The following is a 24,092-nucleotide window of genomic DNA, read 5'->3' as shown; positions in this document are numbered from 1 at the left end:
CTCTGCCCTGTGTGATATGCAAGGTCTATTACACGTATCGTTTTGTGACTTTTTTCACAGTCTCTGTGTCTTGATGTTCCTTTCCTATCAGCACAGAGAGCGCTCTTGTTACTTTTGATAACTACGTTGGGCTGGATGTTTGCACCATTCCTCCTTTAGATGACCTTGTGGACAGGTTTTAGCCTGTTTCCAGTTTTCCCTTCAGAAATGGCGGCGGTGACTATCTTTGCAGGGCAGGTGGATGGGATGATAGAATAGATACGCTTATGAGACGGTGATGGGTTCTGCCAGGTTACCCCGCGGTCACACCCCCAATAGCAGCACCTTTTTTTGCATACCTGTGCCCGGAACACTTACCGCTTGCTTACAGAAGTGTGACTTCTCCCTCCCGTGAGGTCCTTTAAGGCCTGTGCTGTGTCAGACTTTTGCGAGGAGCCCTGAATGCCTTTTCTCCAGATAGCTGAGCTACAGCTGCTCCTGGCACAGGACCTGCTGAGCATCAGTGTGCGCTAGACGAGGCAGCCCCTCGTGTGGTCCTGCCAGGAGGCACCCAAGGATTGGAGCAGGGAGGTGGCACGGATGTGGTCTGACGAGACGCAGGACTTTGTCAGGTGGGGGATTCTGAGAGGCAGGCAGCGCGGTTCCTGCCCTTCAGAAACTTCCAGGCTAACAGGGGAGGCGGGTGTGCACAGGAGGCTGCAGAGAACCGTGTTCTCACGCAAGCTGGGTACTTGATGGGGTGCCTCTGCTTGAAGCACAGTGATCGTTTCAAGAAAGCATAAAATATTTTAATGAAAACGTAAGTTGAAGTCGCAAATATTTGTGTTTTGTAGATAACGTGTGTTGCAAATTTAGGGTAAGTCGACTCAGGGTAAAGTAAGCACGAGCGGTCACATACAAACCCTATCGCTTATCGACCCATGGCACCTCTGGGGAGGGGAGCTGCTTGAGGACAGGAGGAACCTCTCAGGGGACTCTCAGCTGGATGCCCACTTAGGAGCAGCGAGGGGGAGAAGTGGGGAGTGTGGCAGCAGGGAAGGTGTGGAACTGGCCGCTCCCCACTTCCAGCCTCACTAGGGGCTCCGACGGATGGGGGGGGGGGGGCGTGTCCTCCCTGCGAGGAGCCCCTGCAGCTTGGGAAGGAGGAGTGCAGGAGACACAGGGCTAGGTGGGTCCAGAAGGGGAGCACACAGGACTGGGGGCTGGGACAGGAAGCCCGGCACCAGCTCCTGGGAGGATTGAGATGCTGAGGCTCCCGGGAAGCCTTTTCCGCGCTGCCTGGCTGGAAAGGGGGAGCAGCCGCAGGAGAGGTGGCAGCCGAGTTTGGGCACGAATCTGGGGTGGGGGAGGGGGTGTTCTAACAGTCGGGCCAGAGGGAGTGGCAGTGGGTGGATGTGGTGGGTAGAGAAACTTCCAGATCCTGGGCTTACCTGCCGGCCTACCACGGCACTCAGGTCGGACAGACAGCACTGGCTGCCGGCATTTTCAGAGGTAGGAGGGACTGACCCCTGACACTTCCCCTTTCCATGGGATTCCGTTGAGTTGGTTCGGGGCTTCAACCACATGTTTGTGGTTCTCTCTCTCCTCCCTTTGCCAGAGGAACTGGGGAAGGGACAGCGGAGCAGAGTGGGCTGAGCCAGGTTCTTGCACCATAATTAGGACTTGACGTGGTGGTAACAAGGAGATACAGGGGCCAGGCTGAGCACGTGTGAGGGTCTGGCACGTTCTTGACTTCCCTCTCTCCCCCCAACAGACTGAGGTCACCTGTGTTATCAGTCCTGCCTCCTTAGCACCTCAGATCCACTAACCCAGCACCCCCATCTAGTCTGAGCCACTGTCATTTCTCCCTGGCGTTTCTGGGACTGCCTCCTGTGACTGGCCTTCAGTTGTGTGGGCATGCCCCTCCCCCCAGGCCATCAGTTCAGTTCTCCACAGTATAGCTGGAATTACCTTTGTAACATGCACTGATCCCATCTCTCCTTTGTTTGAAACCTTTCCATGGCTTCCCCTGTGCTCTTAGGACAACCTACGAACCCTAGCTTGGTCTGCGGTCCTTTCTCGGGCCTACAAGCCTCTCTGCCTTTCTTCACGAACCCCGTTGCACATTCTGATGTGGCCACGCTGGCCTCAATTTATGACCCCACCAGCGGGATACAAGTGTGCCTGTGTCCCCGGTTCTTGGCCAGTCCAGGCATTACTTAGCATGTACGTGCTCAGTTCTCAGCTAACCTGAGGGCGAGACCTGGTCCCTAGAGCAGGACAGAGGTGACAGTTGGCTTGTGGGCACAGATCTTGTCTCTGCCCTCTTCCAGCAGCCACTCTACTCCCCTGGCTGACTTCTGACAGCCTTCCGGTCTTGGCTGAACTGTGCATCTTGACCCCAGAAACGGGTTGGGCGTCCCTTGTCCCATAACACCCTTTGCTTCCTCACCGTGGCCCCAGTCAAATCGTGTGTCGGTTGTCGATGCTCCTGCCTGTCTCCTGTGCTGCACTGGGAGCTCTGTGGGGCCAGGAACCACTCAGACGAATGCCTCATGCAGGACCTGGCTGTCACAGGCTGTCACAGGTGCTGGATGTTGGAATGAATGGAGGCTCTCAGCAGGCTGTACTGGCCCTGGGAACCAGAACACTCGCTGTGGAGGCCACAGAGGGTAGGGAGGACGGTGAGGAGGTAACTCAGGGCTTGTGTTTGGTGATCGACCTTTTCTTCTCCACCTCTCTCCCCCACCTTCTAAAATAGACGGGACAGGGCAGACTTGGGTGACTGAGAAGATACACAAAGGACAGACATTTCAGACTTCCAAGATGGTGATCCCACGAGAGTCCGCCTGTCTAGCCTTAGATATTTACGTATGTATGTGTTGATTTAACGTTTGTTTACTTTTGAGAGAGACAGAGTGTGAGCAGGAGAGGGGTGGAGAGAGGGAGACACAGAATCTGAAGCAGGCTCCGGGCTCTGAGCTGTCAGCACAGAGCCTGATGTGGGGCCCGAACCCGTGAACCGTGAGATCACGACCTGAGCCGGAGTTGGATGCTCAATAGACTGAGCCACCCAGGCGCCCCTGTGTTAATTTAAAACGTAGAGCGAAAACAGTGTTCACAAGGGCGGGGTGGGGAGTCCCATTCCTTCAATGGACGGAGGATTTTTTCCCCCCATAGTGTGTCTGGTGACATATAGCGATCTGTTTGTTATTTGTCCCCTCCCCTCTGTAACGCACGTCTCCTCGTGTTTAGTGCTGTTCTCTGTCTGTAGCTGTATCTGATACTTGGTTGGAGCTCAGTAGGTATTGGTGTCAACGGGTGAGCACGTGAAACCCTTGTTTTATGTCAATGCACATACATCCTTTTTTATTCTCTCAGAAAGAAGCCTACGTTGCACTTACAGCTGTAGGCTAGCTACATCCCTGGAAGTGGACCTGTCGGGACAAAGGGAATGTGCGTTTGACATTTGTGTAAACATGGCCAAATTGCCCTCCAGGAAGGGTGCGTCGATTTATGGCCCCACCAGCGGAATATGAGCGGGCCTGTTTCCCTGGTTCTCAGCCAGTGCCGGGCATTACTTAGCACCTGCTCAGTTCTCAGCTAACCTGAGGGAAAGACCTGGTCCCTGGAGCCCGACAGAGGCAATAGTTGGCTTGTGGGCACGGGCTGTGCTGCACTGCCAAGTGCACAGGGCAGATAGGTCATGGCCCTTGGAGCCCCAAGGAGAGGGAGAGCCGTGGGGGGCGGGCGTCCGAGAGGCTACTGAAACTTACAGTCCTGGAGCAGGGCTTTGAGAACGGTCATGGCCTGGAAGAGGGGTCTGTGGCCAGACCCGGGGCTTCTGGTGGAGTCACTGACGTCCTCCAGCAAGCACGTGGTGTTTGGGGAACGGCTGCGAAGACGACGCAGCCGCCTGTGGGGCAGGAGGCCTGTAAGCCACAGACCTCTCCGTTCAGTGGGGCTTGGGTCTCAGAGGGCTTTTCACTCCCTTAAGGAGCTGGGCCCATTTCAGCGTTGCGGAAGAACGGACAGGGAGAATAAAAATAATAGGTAGGAGCTGGCATTTATTAGCCCTTCTTCTGTGCTAGGCCTCGGACTGAGAAGAACTTAACACATGAGGGGCAGGCACTCTCGTGAGCCCCATTTTCTAGAAGGGGAAATGGAGGCTCAGAGAAGGCCGGTGACCTGCCTAAGATCATGCAGCAAGTAAGTGGCCGAGCCCGGCCTGGAGCTCAGGCTGTCCCAGCCTGTCACAGTGGAGCACTTGGGGAGAAGCCAGGGTTGAGCCCTGCTCTCAGGGCTTTGGCACAGGACTTCTGGAACATGGTCAGGGGCCAGGATCCTGCCTCGAAGGCCGTTGGCCCAGTGTCTCCAAAAGACCTGTTGACAGACCAGAGCAGACTGGGGTAGCCCATGCCAGCAGACGGTGTGAAGTGGTTGGCAGGGGCCCTGGGTCATGTCTGTGGCATGTCTCGCTCACCCTGGGCAGACTCCGGTGGGACGCGTGGTCCCCACGGTGGGGGTTGGGTGGTAAAGCTTTTGCATTGGAGCGGGAGCTGAGCTGAGCCACCCACTCTTGTCCCTAAGCTCCAGAAGTAGCTTCCTACGCCTCCCAGAGACAGATGCTCTGGTAGAAATAGTGAGACGCCACCTCCACCAGCACTGTAGGGGACAGCACCTGCCTTAGGGTGGGGGAGAAGGAGCCCGGGGCTCCTCATGCCTACCTCCCCCACCTTCGTCCCCGGTCCGGCTTCTCCCCCAAAGGCAGGGGCCACGTTAGGCCCGAGCTGGCCCCATTTTAATTGCAAGGGTTAAAGACTCCTCCTCAGCTCTTTCACGGTGGGTCACATGGCAGGGGACTCTGGAAACAGATCCAGCATGCCCTGTCGCTGCTCCATTGAACCCTGGCTCGGGGCCTTCACGCCTGAGGAAGTGGCTGCTGCATGTCATTGTGGGGGTAGGGGCTGGCGCTGACTGTCCCTGTGTGAGCGAGGGACGCACATCAGTGAGCCTGAGCCCTGCTGCCTTCCCGTTCCCTCCTATCCCCCCAGGCTCAGGTAGCCTTCCTCCAGGGAGAAAGGAAAGGGCAAGAGAACCTCAAGACAGACCTGGTGCGACGGATCAAGATGTTGGAGTATGCGCTGAAGCAGGAAAGGTGAGCCCTGCTGCCCTGGAATCCTGCCTTCTGAAGTCAGGCCCGGATGGAGGCTCAGGAGGCCGGCCGCTTGCCTTCCGGCTGAGGGAGGTTTGGAGCCTGGCATTCTCTTCCCCATCGCCCACCGCCGTGTGGTTCCAGTGGGGGGGACAGAAGAGGGCGCCGTAGGTGGAGTTCAGGATAACGGCTGCTAACGGTTTTCATAGTGGCGGCGGCCCCTGCCCGATGCTCACCGCCTCGTTCCCCTTCCTCCCGCCTAATGGGTCCAGGTGAGGCTTCCAGAGGGTGAGGACTTCTTCGGGGTCTCCTGGAGCCGGGGTGGCTCCCCCGTCTGCCTGACTCCGAAGAGTGGGTCCCTCTCAACGCCACGTGTGGTGCCTCTCGCACCAGCGCTGCTTCCTGAAGGCTGGGGTGGGGGCGGTAGGAGAGTGGGCTGGGGGGACCCTGGAATCTGGGGCGCCTGAGGTGAGCGCTGGCCCAGTCCGCTCTTCTGCATCTGTCCTCCAGTAATCATTTTGCTCTTTTAGGGCCAAGTATCACAAGTTGAAGTTCGGGACGGACCTGAACCAGGGGGAGAAGAAGCCAGAACTGGCAGAACAAGGTACCCACCGTCAGATCCACCCTACTTGCGCCCCCCGTTCCCAACAACCCTGAACGTGACGTTGTGGCGCAGAGTGGGGTCGCCTCTTTCTTACTTCGCTCCACAGGAAGCAGACTTGGCCGAGTGGGGGGCTGGGGAGGGCTTGAACCTCACTCTCAGCGCCCCTCTTCGTGGGCTGCTCTGCAGGGCCCCAGAGTGGGGAGGGTGGTGGATAGCGAGGTGGAGAGTGAGGAAGGCCTGTCCTGCCTGCCATCCCTCCGTGAAACCGACAGACAGTGTCCCTAATGTTCTAAGCTCCCTGGAAGAGGGCTCTGTTCACCAACAGGTAAGGAGGGCAGGTGTGCCAGGTAGAGGGATGCGTGTACAGAAGCACGACGATGTGGAGGAGGGTGTGTCAGGGGACAGGGAGTTACTGGGTGAGACTGGCACAAGTGGTGTGGGGGTAGTGGAGGCGACCAGCTGGGCGACCCAGCAAGGCCTTCGGTGCCGCGTGAACAGCGATGCTGTTATTTATGTCAGACCCTTCCTACCAGGACAGGAGCTCCACAGGGCAGGGGTCTTGGTCACTGATGTCACCCAGGTGCCCAGTCAGGAGCCTGGTTGATGCCGAGTGAGTAGTTAATAAAATAAACAGACGGTCTCATTTAATCCTCACGAGGATCCCGAGAGGTAGGTGCTACCGTTATTAACTGATTTTCTCAGAAGAGGAAACTGAGGCTCAGAGACGTAAAGCAGCCTGCTCAGTGGCACACAGCCGGAACATGGCAGAACCGGATTTGAAGTACAGAGCCTGCTCTATATACGCTCTCCGAACAGGATCGGATTCCCATGTAGGAAAATAACAAGGAGAGTAGAGGGCGTGGAGGGGAGAGGGTAGTAGGTTTCAGACGCCGTCAGGTAGGGACTCAATAGGACCTGTGACAGTGACCCGATAGTGACTCATTAGGGCTTGAGGATGAGGAAGGGGGAGGAGGTGATGGGTACGTGACAGCACCCCAAGACAGCCTGTCTCCTTTGTCTCCACTCTCCAGTTTCCAATGGCCCCATGGAGTCGGTCACCCTGGAGAACAGCCCGCTGGTGTGGAAGGAGGGGCGCCAGCTTCTCCGACAGTGAGTGTGCACGGCAGGGGTGCCGGGCTGGGGTAGGCAGAGGGACGTGTTTGGCTTGGGAGATAAACTTGAAGACTCCACAGTCCTTCCTGTCCCCGCTGGGCGGTTGGAGGACATCGAACTGTCCTTGCTGGATCCTTGCTGGCCTGTCGTGCTGTGGGCGGAGGCTGGCCTGGAGGGAAGACTTGGCTGCAGGAGGCAGACATGGGGGACCTTTGCTCTTGAGAAGTGACCCCAGAGGCCTCTGGTTTTTAAAAAAGGGGGTATTTTATTATTAAAGAGGTTTGTGTTTTTTTATTTTTGTTTTTTGAAGAAGTGACTTTTTTTTAGGCTTCTTTATTTTGAGAGAGAGAGAAAGAGAGCATAGGAGAGACAGAGAGGAGGAGAGAGAGGATCCCAATCTGTCAGAGCAGAACCCGATGCAGGGCTCGAACTCATGAACTGTGAGATCATGACCTGAGCCGAAACAGAGTCGGATGCCCAGCCGACCGCGCCACCCAGGCACCCCATGTCCCTGATTTCCTTAAGCTAAGTATCTGGAAGCACATTGCTAGCTTCCGGTGTGTGCAGTCACAGCAGAATGGTTGTAACACGCAGCACCTGCCAGGCGCCTGTTATGTGCCTGGCGCTGTGCTGAATGTCGCGCTCACGTTGATTCCTCGCGAGACTTCCTGTGCGGTAAGCTCCTAGCGTTCCCCTAACAGCATGGGTGCGGAGAGGGCGTGTGTTTGCATAAGACGACAGCGCCATCAAATGGAGGGTCCGAGAGGTGATCTTGGGGGTCCACCCCCAGAGCCCAGCTTCTTCACCACTGTGCTTCCCTGCCTCTCCCCTGCGGGGGTAGGGGGACCTCGGACACAGGCAGGCACTCTAGATGACACGGCAGGTGAAGGCAGGTGTGCTCCAGTGTGTGAGGGGCAGTCTCAGGGGTCCCCGAGGGACAAGGTCATGGTGAACGTAAAAGACTTCTTGAGGAGCCGCCAGAGGACCAGCGAGGGACTCGTCTCGTATCTTTTAAAGCCACAGATACCCACAATTGATTTTTCCCCCTATTTTTAACTTTTAAACTAGTCCCAGCTAGTTTCCATTTTTTTTAATTACAGAAGTAATAAAAACTAATTTGTCAAAGTGAGTAGAGTAAGTTGTAAAGGTTTATTTCACATCTCGAATCCCTTGTTCTGAAGATTGAAAGTCACTGCTGTTGAGTTTAGTGTGTCTGTCTCTTTCCAGGCCTTGTGGGGGGCATACTTCAGATACGTTTGTGTGTGATCTCATACTCTTGCACCCATTGACGCTTTTGTTGTTGTTGTTTGTTTATTTTTGAGAGAGAGACACAGAGCGTGAGCAGGGGAAGGGCAGAGAGAGGGAGACACAGACTCCGAAGCAGGCTCCAGGCTCCGAGCTGTCAGCCCAGAGCCCGACACGGGACTCGAACTCAAACGAACCGTGAGATTGTGACCTGAGCCGAAGTCGGACGCTCAACTGACTGAGCCACCCAGACGCCCCTAACACTTTTTAAAAAAACGTTTATTTATTTATTTGGAGAGAGGGAGAGATAGAGATGGAGCAGCGGAGGGGCACAGGCAGAGGGAGCCCGAGAATCCCAAGCAGGCTCCACACTGTCAGTTCAGAGCCTGACTCATGGCTTGATCTCGTGAACCGTGAGGTCCTGGCCTGAGCCAAAGTCGGGACACTTAACTGAGCCACCCGGGCGCCCCAACACTTTTTTTTTTTTTTTAAACTGAATTATACGGATCACGTAACTTATTTCGTGAAACCGTTTCCTGTGGCCGTCTTGGCACTCTGCCTCCTTTATTTTCTGCCTAGCGTCCCCATCAGTCATTTGCGGCCCTGGTCCTCTGCAGCGGACATGTTGCTTGGCCCCTGCGTTTTGGCTCTTACGTACAACATCCTGGCAAGCATCTGTGTGGCCGCATTATGCCTGTGTATAAAGGCTTCTCCTGGAAATAGACTTGAAAGTGAAACAGCGGTGCCAGGGTATGCTTATTTAAAATACTGGTGTGCCGGGGCGCCTGTGTGGTGCAGTATGTTGAGCGTCCGACACTTGATCTCGGCTCAGGTCATGATCTCACGGTTCTTGAGTTTGAGCCCCACATCGGGTTCTTTTTTTTTTTTTTTTTTTTTTAAATTTTTTTTCAACGTTTTTTACTTATTTTTGGGACAGAGAGAGACAGAGCATGAACGGGGGAGGGGCAGAGAGAGAGGGAGACACAGAATCGGAAACAGGCTCCAGGCTCCGGGCCATCAGCCCAGAGCCCGACGCGGGGCTCGAACTCACGGACCGCGAGATCGTGACCTGGCTGAAGTCGGACGCTTAACCGACTGCGCCACTCAGGCGCCCCCCTACATCGGGTTCTGCACTGATGGTGTGGAGCCTGCTTGGGATTCTGTCTCTCCCTCTCTGCCCCTCCCCTGCTTGTATGTGTGTGTTCCATCTCTCTTTCTCTCTCCCTCTCTCTCAAAATAAGCCTAAAAAAAAGGAAATCTAAAATACTGGTGTAGAGGTGCCTGGGGGGCTCAGTCGGTTGAGCATCCGACTTCGGCCCAGGTCACGATCTCCCGGTCCATGGGTTTGGAGCCCCACGTCGGACTCTGTGCTGACAGCTCAGAATGAACCTGCTTTGGATCCTGTGTCTCCCTCTCTCTGCCCTCCCCCACTCCCACTCTGCCTCTCTCAAAAATAAATAAACGTTAAAAATTTTGTTAATTAAAAAAATACCGGTGTGTAGTCTTTATTATTTTTTCCTTAACATTTATTTATTTTTGAGAGACAGAGTGGGAGAGGGGCAGAGAGAGAGAGAGGGAGACACAGAATCCGAAGCAGGCCCCCGGCTCCGGGCTGTCAGCACAGAGCCCAAGGCCGGGCTCGAACCCACAAACCGTGAGATCGTGACCTGACCTGAAGTTGGGCGCTTAACCGAATGAGCCACTCAGGCACCCCTGATGTGTGGTCTTAAGTTGCTTCTCCAAAAAGGCTGTCCCAGTTTGCCGCAGCCCCCAGAGAAGCCAGGAGACCCCTGACCCATGCCAGTGCTGTCTCCCTGCAGGTACCTGGAGGAGGTGGGCTACACGGACACCATCCTGGACATGCGGTCCAAACGCGTGCGGTCCCTACTGGGTCGCTCGTTGGAGCTCAACGGGGCCGTGGAGCCCAGCGAAGGTGGCTCCAGGGCCACGCCAGGCCCCGGGGGGCTCAGTGGCGGTGAGTCGCTGCTGGTGAAACAGATCGAAGAGCAGATCAAAAGGTGAGCCCTTGGTGAGGCCTGGCAGGTCTGTTCCTCTGTGTCCCCTCCTCCTGATGAAGGCCCATGTCAGAAAAGCCAACGGTACTCCCTTGTGCTCTGGTGGCCGCTTCCTTCCTGGAGGGTATTGTGGGTCCCTTTGCTCCAGAGCCTTCAGTGCCTTCATTGTGGGATCCCTGGATTCTCTTCTGGGTCCCCCTGCACGTACTCCCATGGTGTCATCTTCGTGCCGATTCGCGTCACGGCTCCCGTCCGGCACGGCGCTTCTTCTGAGGCTCAGGCCTTAAACCGCTCAGCACGTGGGGCAGCAGCTGAAGGCAGAGCCTGGGTGGCACCCCCAGCCCCCGGTGGGGAGCAAAATACACGGCCACCGCCCTGGGGAGCTCTCACTTGTTCGTCGTCTCACTGGTAGTTGTTCCTCAGCATCAGTGACTTAACATTTGGTGACGTTCGGTGCTGTGCAGAAGGGGAAGAAGGAAGAGTGATAGGCAGTGGCCCTGCTTTGAATGGGCGGCGGGGGGCCTCTTCACGGGGTGACATCTGGGCAGAGAACCGCAGGACATGGAGTAAGCCGCCCACGGGAACAGCGACCGTCAGGGTCCCGAGACTTGGCACGTTGAGGAACCCGCGGCCGGGCCTGTGTGGCTGCAGGGAGTGAGCATGTGGGGCTGTGGTCTGTGGTGAGGTTGAAATCTCAGGAGTGAGATGAAATGGGGCTGTACCGGCCACGATAGGGAGTTTGGATTCTTCTCTACGGGTTGTGGGAAGCCCGTGGTTTCGAGCGTGGGTGTGACACAATCCGGTGTGCTGGCCGGCTTCGAGGAGGAAGGGCTGGAGGGCAGGAGCCGGAGCGCGGCTGGGAGCCTCCTGCGGTGTCCTGGCGAGAAGCGGAGGGCGCGCCAAGCGGCCAGCCTCTCCGTGGGTTTTCTTTTGGAAGGAGTGGATGTGGGGAGAGGAGGGAAACCGGGGGGTGGCTCTGGGGTTCGGGCCAAGCAACGGGAGCCGCGTTGGCTGCGACAGGGGAGACGAGTGGAAGGAGCGTCGGGGGGGCCATCGAGGGCGGGCGGGGTCCGCGGCCGGGCGGCCCCCAGTGCAGGTGACGCGTGGCCAGCCTGGAGCTCGGGTGGGGGTGGGGGGGGCTGGACTCCGGACTCCCCTCTAGTTCACCAGCATGCGGGCGGGGTTGGCAGGCTAGAGGCAGCAGCCGAGGAGGCTGGGCCGGTGCAGCCGTGTTGCCCAAGGAAACCCCAGAGATGCTCTGCTGGGAGGCCGCACACCATGCGGCCAGGACACGGTGCCGGATTTGGCAGCCTGGAGGAAAGATCTGTCCTCCGGGCAGTGACCGTAGACCTGGGCAGTTGACAGGAACTCTCCGGAGCATTGGCCCCGTGGCCATAAAGGAGGATGTTTGTGTTCATCTGAACTTTGAATTCCACCCACTTTTCTACCCTGGAGTCAGGTTTGGGCAAATAACCCTTTTGTTAAAACCCGTTATCCGCTTGGAGGCATCCGACGGTTGGCCAGGAGTGGAAATGGGAGGCCATCTGTCAGTCGGGAGGGTGCAGGTGCGTTGACGGCTGGGCCGCCCACGGGGCCCCGGGCGTTTTCAGAGTGACCGGTTCCTCTTTCCCGCCGGGCGCGTCTGCCGCTTGCCTGATCCGCGCCTGTGGTTTGCCCGGGCCGTGGGAACAGGGGCTGCTGAGTCAGCGACACTCCCTCGGCCCACTCTCCTGACCCGGCACTTGAAGGTGTCGGGGTGGGGTGAGTGTCTGTTGGTCAGAGGCTGCGATTGGAGCCCCGCGTGTGATCATGGTGGTTTCAGCCCCCTTGAGCGCTGGGGCCAGGCTCTGGCCGCCTCTGAGCTTCGCCACCTGGCGGGACTAATGCCCCCCCTGCCCCCCTGTCGTGGGCAGGAACGCGGCAGGCAAAGATGGCAAAGAGCGCCTGGGCGGCTCGGTGCTGGAGCAGATCCCCTTCCTGCAGAGCTGTGAGGACGAGGACAGTGACGAGGACGACGAGTTGGACAGTGTGCAGCACAAGAAACAGCGGGTGAAGGTGCGCTCCCCGCCCCATCCCCTCCCCCAGGAGGGCCCCCCTGCTTTGTGTGCCGGTGGCACAGTGCCCCCGTGGGTGCTCTTGGGGCCGTGTCTCTGGCCACGCCCCTGCCTCGGTGACCAGTCGGGGCCTCGTCTTCCCCCACCCGTCTCCTCCCATCCTTTCTTCAGCTCCGAGAGGCTTCAGCTCTCCAGACTGGGCCAGCCACACCCTGCCCTCTCCGCGCGCTCTGTCCCTTGGGCTAGTCTGACCTCCATCACCCACGCCACGTGGCTCTCTGTCTTCTCCCTCGATAGACTGTGAGCTCTGCCAGGCGGGGACTTAGTGTGCTCGCAAGCATGTGTCCTCCCGCTCTTCTCTTCCCAGCACCCAGCCCCCGGCGTGGATGGCCGCTGCGGTCAGCCCAGGGCCAGGTTGGGGCATCCGCGGGGGCCTTGGTAGTTTTGAGCGTCCATCCTGCCCTTGTGTCGAGACCGAGGCCCAGGGGCACTCCCGCAGGCCAGAGTCCAGATCTCAGCTTGGCTTCAACATAATGGCCCTCGCCCCATTTGACCCCTGCGCCTCGACTGCCAGAGCCACCGTGTTCCTGCCGTTTCAGTGGCACCGTCCCCAGGCATGACGTGGGCTCACGTCACCTGTCCAGTAAAAAAAACCTCGCTTTGGGCCTGTGCGGACCTAGCTCTGCTCTAGCAGCGGCGACATGGAGAGAGAGGTCCGGTCCCTGGCATGGGGAGCCGGCAGCCGGAGGGGGCTGGTAAGCAGTCCTGTGCCAAGGGACGTGCTGCCATGCGGGCTGCACGAAGGGGGCCTGTGTGGGGCCTTCCCATCAGAGCCCTTCTCTGCCTCCTTCAGCCTCACCTTAGCGCCCCTCCTCCGCCACCCCTCCACGCCACCTTCTCTGACCTCTCACCGGCCCTTCCTCCCCTTCCCTCGGCAGGGTCGGAGCCATCTGGACCCGGACCGCTCTGGGTGCTCCCTGTCTGGTGTCCCCACGTCTGTGTGGGACCACGTCTGTCCTTGCCACAGCTCTGTCTCCAGGGTCCCCGGTGCGGCCCAGCATAGGGTCCCGCCTAGCGTAGGCGCTTGGGGAACGCACAGAGCCAGGACGCTGGAGCTGGGTTCCAGGAGAATCAGGATGTCTCCGAGGCTGGGGCCTCTGATCCTGTTCGTGGTCTCTCCCGTGCCTCTTGGGATTTTCACTCCTTTTTCAGCTCTTACCTCATCCTCCTCTGGGAGGCCTGCCCGCTCCTCTCTGCTCCTCCCAGCAGAGATCATCGCTGACTTACACTCCCTCAGGCTTTTGTGTCTGTCCCCGCACTTGTCCCGCGGGCCCTGCGGGGGAGGCTCATCAGACAGGGGTCTCGCGCCTCCCCGGGCCCGCTCTCTCACCCGGGAGACCTTTAGTGACCAGACTGTTCTTCCAAAGACCTCTAAGGCTCCCGCAGTGGCCACTGGCCTGGCTGTGTGCCTTCGGGCATGTGATCCTCTTTGTCTTAGCGGCAGTTTCAGGGGCTCACCGTCTCTGTCTCTGGGTTGTTGAGGATTTCTTTAACGTGAATTCGTGCCTGTGGAGTCCTTGGCTACGCTGGGGCTGGCCGCACCCGGTGCTCGGTGGTGGCAGTGTTCGCAGCGCTGGGCACAGTGGGCAGAACGGAACGGCACGGGACACCTCTGTCGTGGGCCCTGGAGAACGCCTGTTTACGCTTCCATGCTTCTGCAGAGCCCTGGCCCCACCAGGGCCTCTCTGGGCACGCCGGCCAATCCTTGAGGGAAGGAGGAGGAGGTCGCCGCGTCCCGTCCCTCTGGTCCTCCCACACGGGCCAGTGGCTGGCGCCTCACGGACGCCTGAGCGATTTTGACTCCACGGACGCATAGCCTGCTGTGCCGGCTTGGAGTGCTGGGCCTGCGTGGGGGCGGGGGGGGGGGGGGTCAGCCACACCCTCCAGGAGCCTGCGGTCTGACTGAGGCTGGCCTTGTGAGTGCCCGGACTTGGTGCAGTCCGGGGACAGTTGGGAGGGAGAAGATTCCCCGAAAGGGGCGGTGTTGGAGGCCGGTGGTCGCCAGAGTCCCAGTGCCGGGCCGGGGTGTGCTCTGACACCAGCGCCTAGAGCAGAAGTCAGAGAGAGACCCGAACTGTTGCTGAAAATCCTGGAACCCCCCTGAGTCGTCTCAGGCAGCCGTGGGGGTGGCGCGCACACAGCCCCCGGACGGCACTTTGTGTACGACGTGGTGACGCGGGAGCCGCAGGAGGGTGAAGGATCGGATGCGGGTGTCCCGGTGGAAGGCCGGGCCGCGTGGGGAAACGCGGGCGCCGTGCTGCTCCGAAGCCCCACGTCTGGGATGGGGTCCGAGCTTGCAGAGGGAGGAACACGAGAGGGTTTGGTCGTGACCCTGCGGAAGACCTCGCCTGCCTGGCCTCCTGCTCCTCCGGGGGGGGGACGGTGCTGTGCGCTCTCGGTCCAAGGTGGCGCGCGCTACGGAGCCTCAGCCCACCCAGCAAGATGGAAGGGAGACGCGGAGGACCCTCGGTGATCTTCCGGTCCAGAGCCGCCTCAGCGTCTCGAGAACGGCTTGGACCGGGGACCTGGGATGCGGGGCTTCGCTGCTCAGCCTCGGTTTCCTCGTCTGTAGTATGGGAATAAGCACAGCGATGCCAACTCTTCACAAGGTTGTGAAGTCACACGGTGAAGCTCGCTTGGTGCGCTGAAGAACGCGTAGAGGCTGGCACGGAGTTCGATAAGCGTTTGCCACCGTCACCCCCGCGCGTCCGTGCCACTCGAATCGTGCATCTCCGCACGCTCGCTTACACACGTAGGCACACACGTCTCTCCCCTCTGCCCTGCGGCGGCCTTTGCTGTCTGCCTCTCCCCACCCCCTCCGTACAGGCTTGCGGAAGGGGAGGGTGGGGCCTGTGAGGGGATCACAGGCGGGGGCAGGGGTGGGGTGGCCGGGAGGCGAAGAGACTTCCGAGCTGTGGGGCCGCCTCGGCCCCTGAAGGCTGCCAGCAGGGGGAGCGCTGCCACCAAAGCGCGTCCCGGCCCCTGGGAAGGGCACGAGGGGAGGGAGGTGGAGCTGGTGTCCGGTGTGGGACACTTCCAGGCAGGGCCAGGTGGTTCCTGGAGGCGCGGCGGGCCTGGGCTTGGGCTCGTGCCGCGGGCGGGAGCCTCCTGATCTGTCTGGTTTCCTCCATGCCCAGCTGCCCTCCAAGGCCCTGGTGCCTGAAATGGAGGACGAGGACGAGGAGGATGACTCTGAAGATGCCATCAACGAGTTCGATTTCTTGGGCTCGGGAGAGGATGGGGAGGGCTCTCCGGACCCTCGACGATGTGCCGCAGAGGGGACCCACCACGAGTTGGGTAAGCTGAGGGTTTTCTGGCCAGCCGTCCTCACCAGGCGAGGTAGGGGCACACGCGGCCGCCCACAGCTGCTTCCTGCCCCAGGGTCTCCACCGGACGGATACGCTTCCTGAGAGGAGGGTGGCCGGGGAGAGCAGGAGCCCCACACCGTGGCGGCCGGGCCCTCACCCCTTCCCTGGAAAATCCCTGTGGGGACGCAGGCGGGCCCAGCTCTTCCCGGAACGGGGCCTCTGGCCCTCCGCGCAAGCGTCTAGTTCTTGGACCTCGGGGAGGGAACAGGACGAGGACCTGGCAGGCAGAGGCAGGCAGGGCAGGGCTGCATTCTCCTGTTCTGTGACCCCGAGCCACGGGGCCCTCGGCCGTCACACAGGATGGCCGGGGACTGAGTTCCCTGCAAGGCTGGCACCACAGAGCATCCTAGCTCAGTGCGCCTCCTCTGCCTGACCCCACTCCCGCTTCGAGCCCTGGCGCTCCCTGGTCAGGACTTTCCGGCTACCTCACGTTGGCAGGAGAGGCCTCCGGTGGCTAAGGTGAACCGGAACACGGGCTCCAGCCCCGTGCTTTGTCCCTGCAGAAAGCCGGCGGGTCAAACTCCAGGGAATTTTGGCCGACCTTCGGGATGTGGATGGGCTGCCCCCTAAAGTGACGGGTCCCCCTCCTGGCACACCCCAGCCCCGGCCACACGAAGGTAAGCGGCCCCTCCCCCCCGGCCCAGTCCCCTGGGGCTCATAGCAGAGGGGGGCTGCAGAGCTAAGCCCAGGGCTTCTGTGTCCTCAGGGTCGAAGCCTGGCCTCTAGTCTGCAGCCTCCCTGTCCCAAAAGTTTGTCTGTCTGTCTGTCTCCCTCTTTTTTTGTCTGTCCTGCCCTGTCTGTCTGTCTGTCTCTCCCTGTCTCTTTCTTTCCAGCTGTGATTCTTGATCTCGTCCTCTCCCTGTCTCTTTCTGACTCCTTATCTCCCCCTCTGCCTCTTTCTGTCTTTCTTTCTCTCTCCCTGCCCCTCTCCGCCCCTTCCCTCCCCTCCCCCTACCAGGTTCCTTTGGCTTCTCCTCAGACGTTTTCATCATGGACACTATCGGGGGCGGGGAGGTGAGCCTGGGGGACTTGGCGGATCTCACCGTCACCAACGACAACGACCTCAGCTGTGATGTAAGTTCTTGGGGTGCCCTACCCCCCACGGGCCCTCATTGGGCATCCCGCACCGTGCCCACTCTTGCTGAGCTCTGACCCGGTGCCTGGCCTGCGCTGGGTCCCTTAGCGGGAGGACGCTGTGAGGTCATTCGGCAGCTCACCTGTTGTACAGAGGGGTGCGGACATGTACTCGGCACGGGGCTTGACAGGGTCGCCGAGGCACAGGGTCTGGACGACACCACGGCCCCTGCCATCTCCTGTAGGCAGTGCTCCCTCCCACCCCTGGCCTACGTGCCCCTCACACCCAGGCCCCGGGTGGGCCGGCGGCAGGGCAGGACGGCATCAGAAGGGGAAGGGCGCTCTGGGTTGGCACAGCGTGGGGAAGCGGACTTGTGCGGGAGATAGGAATTGAGCTGAACTTGGCAGCCAGAAACCAAAAAACCAGGCGTGGATGGGGCCTGCTAGGCAGGCGGGCCGGGGTGACAGGGAGGCCTTTAGGGCCGGTGTTCTGAGCCCCAGATCCACAGATGGGCCTCTGGCCCTCTGGTCTCTGCATCGGGTGCACGTGCACATTTCCCCCAGGAACGTTCACCACAGCTTTTAGCGGGATCTCGAGCGGTTGGTTCCCCAGCAGGGTTGTGGGCCCTGCTGTGAGATGCCAGGAAGGGGAGCCGAAGTAGAGGCTTCGAGCAGGCGTGTGTGCCTGTGAGGGGGTAACCACACAGCGGCGGAGCCTCTGGTCCTAAAGAACGAGGGCATTGGTGACAGCTGCAGTGGGGACCTTTGGGGATAGAGCCCAGACCGAGGGCTTTATCAGCTGTGGAGCCCGTGTTGGGGCAGGACATGGCATCTTGCCTGACAGTCTGCTCATCCTCCTTCCCGATGGGCTGCCCCTGGGTCCCCCGCTCGGAGAGTGACACCACCATCCACCAGGGCACCTGCAGGGTCTCTGGGACTCCCCCAGCGACCTGTTGATTCTGCTCCCCAGTCTCTCCCTTCTGTGCATACCTGTCCCCATTTCCGCTCCCCAGCATGTGGTCTCTGTGCCCTCTCTTTGCCTGAGAGGCTTCTCTCAGGGCCCCTTGGCCCCTGCAGCCACTCGTATGTTCCTACATCCAATCCGTGTCATTTCCCATGGCTCCCTGTTTCACTTAGGATGCGATACGGGTTCCTAGAAGTGGCTCCAGCCCCAGCTCCTGCCACTCTCTCCCTTGCTTTCTACAACCCAGGCCTCCCCTCGGGCTCTAGATCTGGCCTGCAGCCTCAGGGACTTTGTTCATGCAGTGTCCTCCCTCAGTCCCCTCCCCTGATCTGGTTAAGTCCTGCTCTCTTGACACCTTAGGAAAGCCACATCGACCCCCACAGAGGCGGTCAGGCTGCTCGGGTACTCAGAGTTCAGGGACCTGGCACCGCGGGGCAAACTGACTTGACTGCTTTCCCGCAGCCCCCGCTGTGGGTCTGGGTGGGGAAGGGACCGGTCCTTGGCCTCCTGGATGTCAGTCCGTGTCTGCGGGACCGTGGGGACGCTGAGGCACCTCCCCCTACCCCAGCTCTCTGACAGCAAAGATGCCTTTAAGAAGACGTGGAACCCCAAATTCACCCTGCGCTCACACTACGACGGCGTGCGCTCCCTGGCTTTCCACCACAGCCAGGCCGCCCTGCTCACCGCCTCTGAGGACGGCACGCTCAAGCTCTGGAACCTGCAGAAAGCCGTCACGGCCAAGAAGTGAGGGCGGCAACCCCGGGTTGGGGGGGAGCGGAGGGGAGGGGCTCTCGGTGACATCCGGCTCCTCTGCCTCCCCCAGGAACGCCGCGCTGGATGTGGAGCCTATCCACGCCTTCCGGGCTCACAGGTGGGGAAGCGCCCCCACAGGCGGGTCTGGCCCCGGCCCTCTGCACGCACGCCCCCTTGCTCCCGGTGCTCTGCAGACACGGCGCTCCCGCGGCCGGTTCTGGGCGCAGCCTTCGGAGGAGGAGATGGGTGTGGGGAGCTAGGGGCAGGCCGGTCCGGGGGCACCACCGGCGCCCCGGAGCCCCGGAGGCCGGATTCCTTTTGGCCGTCCTCGAAAAATCTAGCAGAGGACCTCAAGATCCCACGGAGGGGGCCGGAGGAGGGCTGAGGCTGAGCTTCTCATTTCTCCTTCGCCACTTTTGTACCTTTCAGGGGCCCTGTGTTGGCAGTAGCCATGGGCAGCAACAGCGAGTACTGCTACAGCGGCGGGGCCGACGCCCGCATCCACAGCTGGAAGATTCCGGACCTCAACGTGGACCCCTATGACGGCTACGGTGAGGACGGCTCCCTCCTCTGGCTCCCACCCCCCCTTGTCCACCGGGGCCTCTTCGTTCCCTCAGTGCCCACCCGTGCCTAGCAATGCAGCGCCCGGGGGGCGGCGGGGGTCGCACCGTGTGCCCCCAGCCCGGGTGAGCCTGGAGCCTCGTGTTCGGCCTGTGACGGGGGTCAGATGGGCCGAGGCAGGAAGGCGGTGGCGTTGGGGGGCCGCTTCCTAGAGGAGCTGGCAGGTGAGCGGACTCGGAATCCACACCGGGGCCGGGGACCGGCCCACGCGGGGGCTTGGTAGGCCCTGCCGGTGTCTTCCTGTGGCCGAGTTCAGGCAGTCGGTGAGGAGAAGTGGAGCGGGTGACAGGGGACAAGTTAGTTGGGCCGGGCTGTAGGAAGTCTGCACTTGATCCTTGGCACCCCTTTAAGAGTTAAGTGGAAATGTGACCGCACTGCTATTTATTGTACGTCCCCCTTCTTGTGGTGCCTCTTCCGATAACTTTCTTGGTCACACGCGTGGCTCTTTACTGCATTGTGGTGGTAGAGTTTAGAGGTCTGTGTCTTCCCAAGAACAGTCCCACCCTGTAAAAGGTCAAGGGTCAGTCCCAGGTAGTCTGTGCTCTGGGCCATGCGAGCTGCCACGCGTTGGGGGTCAGCAGGGCCTGACCGGAGCACGCCGTGTGGACTTGAGTGACGGGGGAGGCAGAGGTGGGAAGGATCAGAGGGCTTTAGAGAGACTGGGCAGGGCTTGTGCCCTGGGGGCGAGGAGCCAAGGCAGGCAGAGTGGGGCACGACCCGAGTCCCAAGCTGGAGAGGGTCTTGGGGCCACAGAGCCACCGTTGTTCCTTCACCAAGGAGGACCAATGCTCCTTCACCATTGTTCCCCTTCACCAAGTCCTAAAACCTGTGTATTGAGCGCTCATTCTGTGCCGGGCACAATGGTGGGCCCTGTGGGCGTGGCAAGGGAATCCCTGCCCTCTGGAGCTTCTGTTCCGAGCTAGTGGTCAGAGTGTGCGCGGCCGCTGCGGCGGGTTCCAGCGGTGACAGCGCCGAGGGCAGGAGGAGTCTGGGTAGAGCTGGGTGAATGGGCGGCTAAGCCGGGCAGCCTGGCTCTCAGCAGGGGTCGGTGCCCTGGAGCTGTCTGGGGTGGGGCCGCTGGCCCTGACCTAGCTTGTTTCCTCCCTCCGCTGGGTCTAGACCCGAGTGTGCTGAGCCACGTGCTGGAGGGCCACGGGGATGCTGTATGGGGCCTAGCCTTCAGCCCCACCTCCCAGCGCCTGGCCTCCTGCTCTGCTGACGGCACCATCCGCATCTGGGACCCGAGCAGCAGCAGCCCAACCTGCCTCTGTACCTTCCTCACAGCCAGCGGTGAGTCGGGGGAGCAGGTCTGGGCGCGGGGTGGGCGTGGGAACACGTCACAGAGGAACATGACTCCCCACGAGGGGCCCAGGCTTCCCAAGTCCCGTCCCGCAGCCCCAGGGCAGGACCAGGTCTGTTAAGCAGCCCTCCCTTCCCTGTGCCCTCAGATCATGGGATCCCCACCTCAGTGGCCTTCACCAGCACCGAGCCCGCCCACATCGTGGCCTCCTTCCGCTCTGGCGACACGGTCTTGTACGATCTGGAGGCTGGCAGTGCCCTCCTCTCGTTGGAGTCCCGGGGGAACAGTGGTAAGGGGGGCCTCAGGGACAGGGGCTGGTATCTGAATGCCTCCAGGGCCCCGGTTCCTCCTGTGGCTCTGCTGAGCCGGTGTCTCATCAGCAGAAGATGTCTCCCCTACCCCCTCGTGGGCTCTGGGTAGGAAGGAGATAAGGTCCCAGCAGCTGCCTGGCTCCCGGGAGGGCTGAGGGGACAGAGATCATCAGGAACTTGCCCGTCAGGCCTCTTGGCAGAATGCATGGCCCTTATGGGTGGCTCGTACCCGTCCTGTGGCACCCCAGGCGTCTTACGGATGAAGCACTGTGGCCCGGGGAAGGGAGAGGCCTGGGAGCCCAGGCCCCCGGCCAGCTGAGCAGACAGCAGGGCCGTGGAGCCGTGGTTCTCTTCCTCTGGTCTTTGTCCTGGTCTCCCTGATTTCCCCGACATCCTTCCCTCTCCTCCTCTCCTTCCAGGCCCAACCCAAATCAACCAGGTGGTGAGTCACCCAAACCAGCCCCTCACCATCACCGCCCACGACGACAGAGGCATCCGCTTCCTGGACAGCCGGACAGGTGAGGCCCAGCCTTCCTGGTCCCCGCTCACTCGTGCTCACGGTGTCCCGTCGGGCCCTTGACCTTCCCCGCCAAGGGAAAGTAACCTGCCGCCCACCCTCTCTCCTCTCAGGGAAATCCGTGCACTCTATGGTTGCCCACCTGGACGCGGTCACCTGCCTAGCCGTGGACCCCAATGGCGTGTTCCTGATGTCGGGAAGTAAGTGGGGACTCTCCTGGCTCCTAAGGAGCAAGGGTGTGTGGGACCGAAGAGGAAGAGACGCGGGCACTGGTCACGAGGGCGTATTCTGGGGCCCCCTCCCGCAGCGGGGCAGGGGCAGGGAGCCTCCCGGCAGAGACCGCGCACGCTCAGCCCACTGGAAGCTTTTGCGTGCGTCTTCCCGCTTCATCCAGATCACGCTGTCGGCAGGGTATGTTATACCCGTCGTGCAGATGCGGAAACGGGCTCGTGGAGGTTCCGTGATTTGGTCGAGCGTGGTGGGTTGGCTGCAGGAACAAGTCCGAGTGTGTCTGGCTCTCAGTCCCCACAGGATTGTTAGCATTTGGAGCCACGTGCTCCGTGGATAAGGGCACTGGGGCCCGGCCACCACGGGGCCGTGCCTCAGAAGGATGAGGTGCGACGTGGGCAGACGGGGAAGGGAGGTGACGCGTGTGCCGGGCCATCAGGAGTGCCATGGGCGAGGGGTCTCCTTCCGCTCACCTCTGCTCCCCACTGTCAGAGTATGTGGGAGGTTGCAAGCGAGCACACACAGGGCGTGGGAGAGCACGTGGACGGGCCTGGTCCCATTGTGGCTGGGTCTTTGCCTGGTGACGGTAGCAGCTGTGCCTGCAGGTGCCGGTAGAGGGGGTGGTCAGGGAGGTCAAGCCCAGGGCAGAGAGGATTTGGGACAGGGCCCAGGTCCTCCGTATATAAGGGACACATCGAGCCAGCCTCCGCCACAGCCAGCCTGGTCCTTCGGACGCATAAGTCGGGCCGTCTCTGAAGGGGGCTCTTGCCCCAGGGCCCGGCCCTGTCCGCTCCACCCTCTCTGGCCTCCTCTCCATGCTCCTGCTCAGGCTACTGCAGCCGTACCCGCCTCCTGCCCGTCCTCAGAACCTTCCCCTGGCCACCCCTGCTGTTCCTCCTCATACCCCCGTGGCCCTTCTGTCATCACGGTGACCAGCTTGTGCCGGTGCTGCTGTCCGCCTGGCATTGCTCCTCCTGTTTTCTCATTTACCGGGGGCCACGTTGGAAGGTCAACAGCACTGGGTGGGCAGCTTTGCCCAGGACGTTCACCGTGTCCCCGGGGCCTGGTACGCAGGTGCCCGGTGAGCACTTGGTAACTAATGGGTGGACGGCCAGCTGGGATAAAAGCATTCTCCTTTGGGCTGGGCATCAGGAGGCGGCCGGCAGAGGTGGGGGACGAGAGGATGGAGACCCCCCCCCCCCATTGTTGAGGCTCCTCCAGTGGGGGAGGTTCGGGGAAGCCGGGGTACCTGCTGGGGGACAGTGCTCTCTGGTCCCACACCTGCGCAGGCCATGACTGCTCCCTGCGTCTGTGGAGTCTGGACAACAAAACATGCGTGCAGGAGATCACGGCCCACCGCAAGAAGCACGAGGAGGCCATCCACGCCGTCGCGTGCCACCCCAGCAAGGCCCTCATTGCCAGCGCAGGCGCCGACGCCCTGGCCAAGGTCTTCGTATGATGCCCACCTGGCCCCGCCCCGGCCTCCACCTCGGCTGGGGAGCGGGGCCAGGCAGGTGGGACTGAGGTGAGAGGCCGGACAGGAGGGAGGCTTGGTCTGGGAGGGCTTCTAGAAACCCTCTGCGTCCTCACCCCTGACGGGAGGGACCTCAGATGTATCCCTTTGCCTGGCATTTCGGGAGGGGGCCACGTTCCCAAGGTGGAAAGCCCTGGGCGTCGAGAGAGGGGACGGAGGCGGCCCGACCGCTCGTACCCGGGGTGTCATGCTCCAGTCCCCCCCTCCCTTCTGTCTCCCTCAGGCGACTCCCAGCCTCGGCGGAGGCCCGGAGGCCCGGCCTCTTCCCGCCTGCCTTGGAACCTGGTGGTGCTAATGCCCCTTTCCCTGGGAGGCCATCCCCCACAGCCTCCCCTTCCCCAAGCATCCAGCCTGGGGGGCAGCCTCCTTCAGGACTTCCCCTCCCGGACGTCCTCGAGGAGTTTCCTCTCTGCACCCGGACACCCAGTCCTGGTATCTGAACTGCTTTCTTGGGTGCAGCACAGCCAGGGCTGGGTGTCCTTGGGGATCAGCTTTTCCAAGACGCCAGAAGGTGCCAGGTTCTCTCTTTGAACCCCCGATACCCCCCTCCTTCTTCCCAGACCTGGGTGGTAGCTGTGCTGGGAAGAGCCCCAGGCGCCCCCGCTCTGGGTCCCCTGGGAAGCCATGGCACCAGCTGGACCACCTGGTCCTCCTCAGCGGGGAGCGCCCGGCCTGGTCCACTCCAGAAGCTAGCCCCAGTCCACCACCCTCTCCTCCAGTTCCCTCAACACAGCTTTCCAGACACTACCCAGCGCCTCCAGGGCCAGTAACTGCCTGGGGATCAGGTGATGCCCTCGGGGGAGGCGCCCACCCCTCTCCCCTCCCTCCCCCAGCACTCTTCCAAGGGCAACCCCCCAGCCCCCACGGGGTCACCCATGGGGAGAGATGGCCTTCTCTCACCCCTCCCTGGGGCATGGAGGCTGGAGGGGGTCCCCCTGGTCCCCCACAACTCCCTGTATATCTGTATAAATAAATGGGATTTTAATGGAGCCCCGCCCCCACCCATGTTGTTATCACTGTGTGATAGTCTGTGTCTCCTCTCCTGGCCCTCCACTCTCTTCCTCTATTTATTTCACTCTTTTTTTGGGTTCCACCCTGAGCCCTCGGGCCCCCTTCAAGGTTCCTGTTTATAAGCCCCGTCCCCTCTGCCCTGGACTTGGATGTGAAACTTGTCTCAATAAACCCTTTGGAGTAAGA

At 60.8% G+C, this 24,092-nt stretch overlaps 1 protein-coding gene across 5 annotated transcripts in view; it reads left to right on the top strand.

The window, feature by feature from the left end:
• STRN4 (striatin 4) overlaps nucleotides 1-24,092 on the top strand; it is a 26,790-nt gene extending 2,698 nt beyond the window's left edge. The window contains exons 2-19 of one of the 5 annotated variants that reach the window (XM_053905520.1): nucleotides 4,071-4,188; nucleotides 5,034-5,137; nucleotides 5,665-5,738; nucleotides 6,770-6,848; nucleotides 9,917-10,114; nucleotides 12,025-12,166; nucleotides 15,363-15,522; nucleotides 16,076-16,210; nucleotides 16,552-16,667; nucleotides 18,200-18,375; nucleotides 18,455-18,502; nucleotides 18,814-18,935; nucleotides 20,125-20,295; nucleotides 20,454-20,594; nucleotides 21,036-21,134; nucleotides 21,247-21,333; nucleotides 22,651-22,886; nucleotides 23,119-24,092. In XM_053905520.1, coding sequence (XP_053761495.1) covers nucleotides 4,180-4,188; nucleotides 5,034-5,137; nucleotides 5,665-5,738; nucleotides 6,770-6,848; nucleotides 9,917-10,114; nucleotides 12,025-12,166; nucleotides 15,363-15,522; nucleotides 16,076-16,210; nucleotides 16,552-16,667; nucleotides 18,200-18,375; nucleotides 18,455-18,502; nucleotides 18,814-18,935; nucleotides 20,125-20,295; nucleotides 20,454-20,594; nucleotides 21,036-21,134; nucleotides 21,247-21,333; nucleotides 22,651-22,820 — 2,031 coding nt within the window. In that variant the 5' untranslated portion in view covers nucleotides 4,071-4,179 and the 3' untranslated portion in view covers nucleotides 22,821-22,886; nucleotides 23,119-24,092. The remainder of the gene's footprint in view (nucleotides 1-4,070; nucleotides 4,189-5,033; nucleotides 5,138-5,664; nucleotides 5,739-6,769; nucleotides 6,849-9,916; nucleotides 10,115-12,024; nucleotides 12,167-15,362; nucleotides 15,523-16,075; nucleotides 16,211-16,551; nucleotides 16,668-18,199; nucleotides 18,376-18,454; nucleotides 18,503-18,813; nucleotides 18,936-20,124; nucleotides 20,296-20,453; nucleotides 20,595-21,035; nucleotides 21,135-21,246; nucleotides 21,334-22,650; nucleotides 22,887-23,118) is intronic. The other 4 variants (XM_053905518.1, XM_053905516.1, XM_053905519.1 and 1 more) reach the window with 4 other exon arrangements.

Source organism: Panthera pardus, unplaced genomic scaffold (genome assembly GCF_024362965.1).
Source record: "Panthera pardus isolate Hobbes unplaced genomic scaffold, ASM2436296v1 HiC_scaffold_18, whole genome shotgun sequence".
Lineage (NCBI taxonomy): Eukaryota > Metazoa > Chordata > Mammalia > Carnivora > Felidae > Panthera > Panthera pardus.
This window is presented reverse-complemented; position numbering and strand designations above follow the sequence as displayed.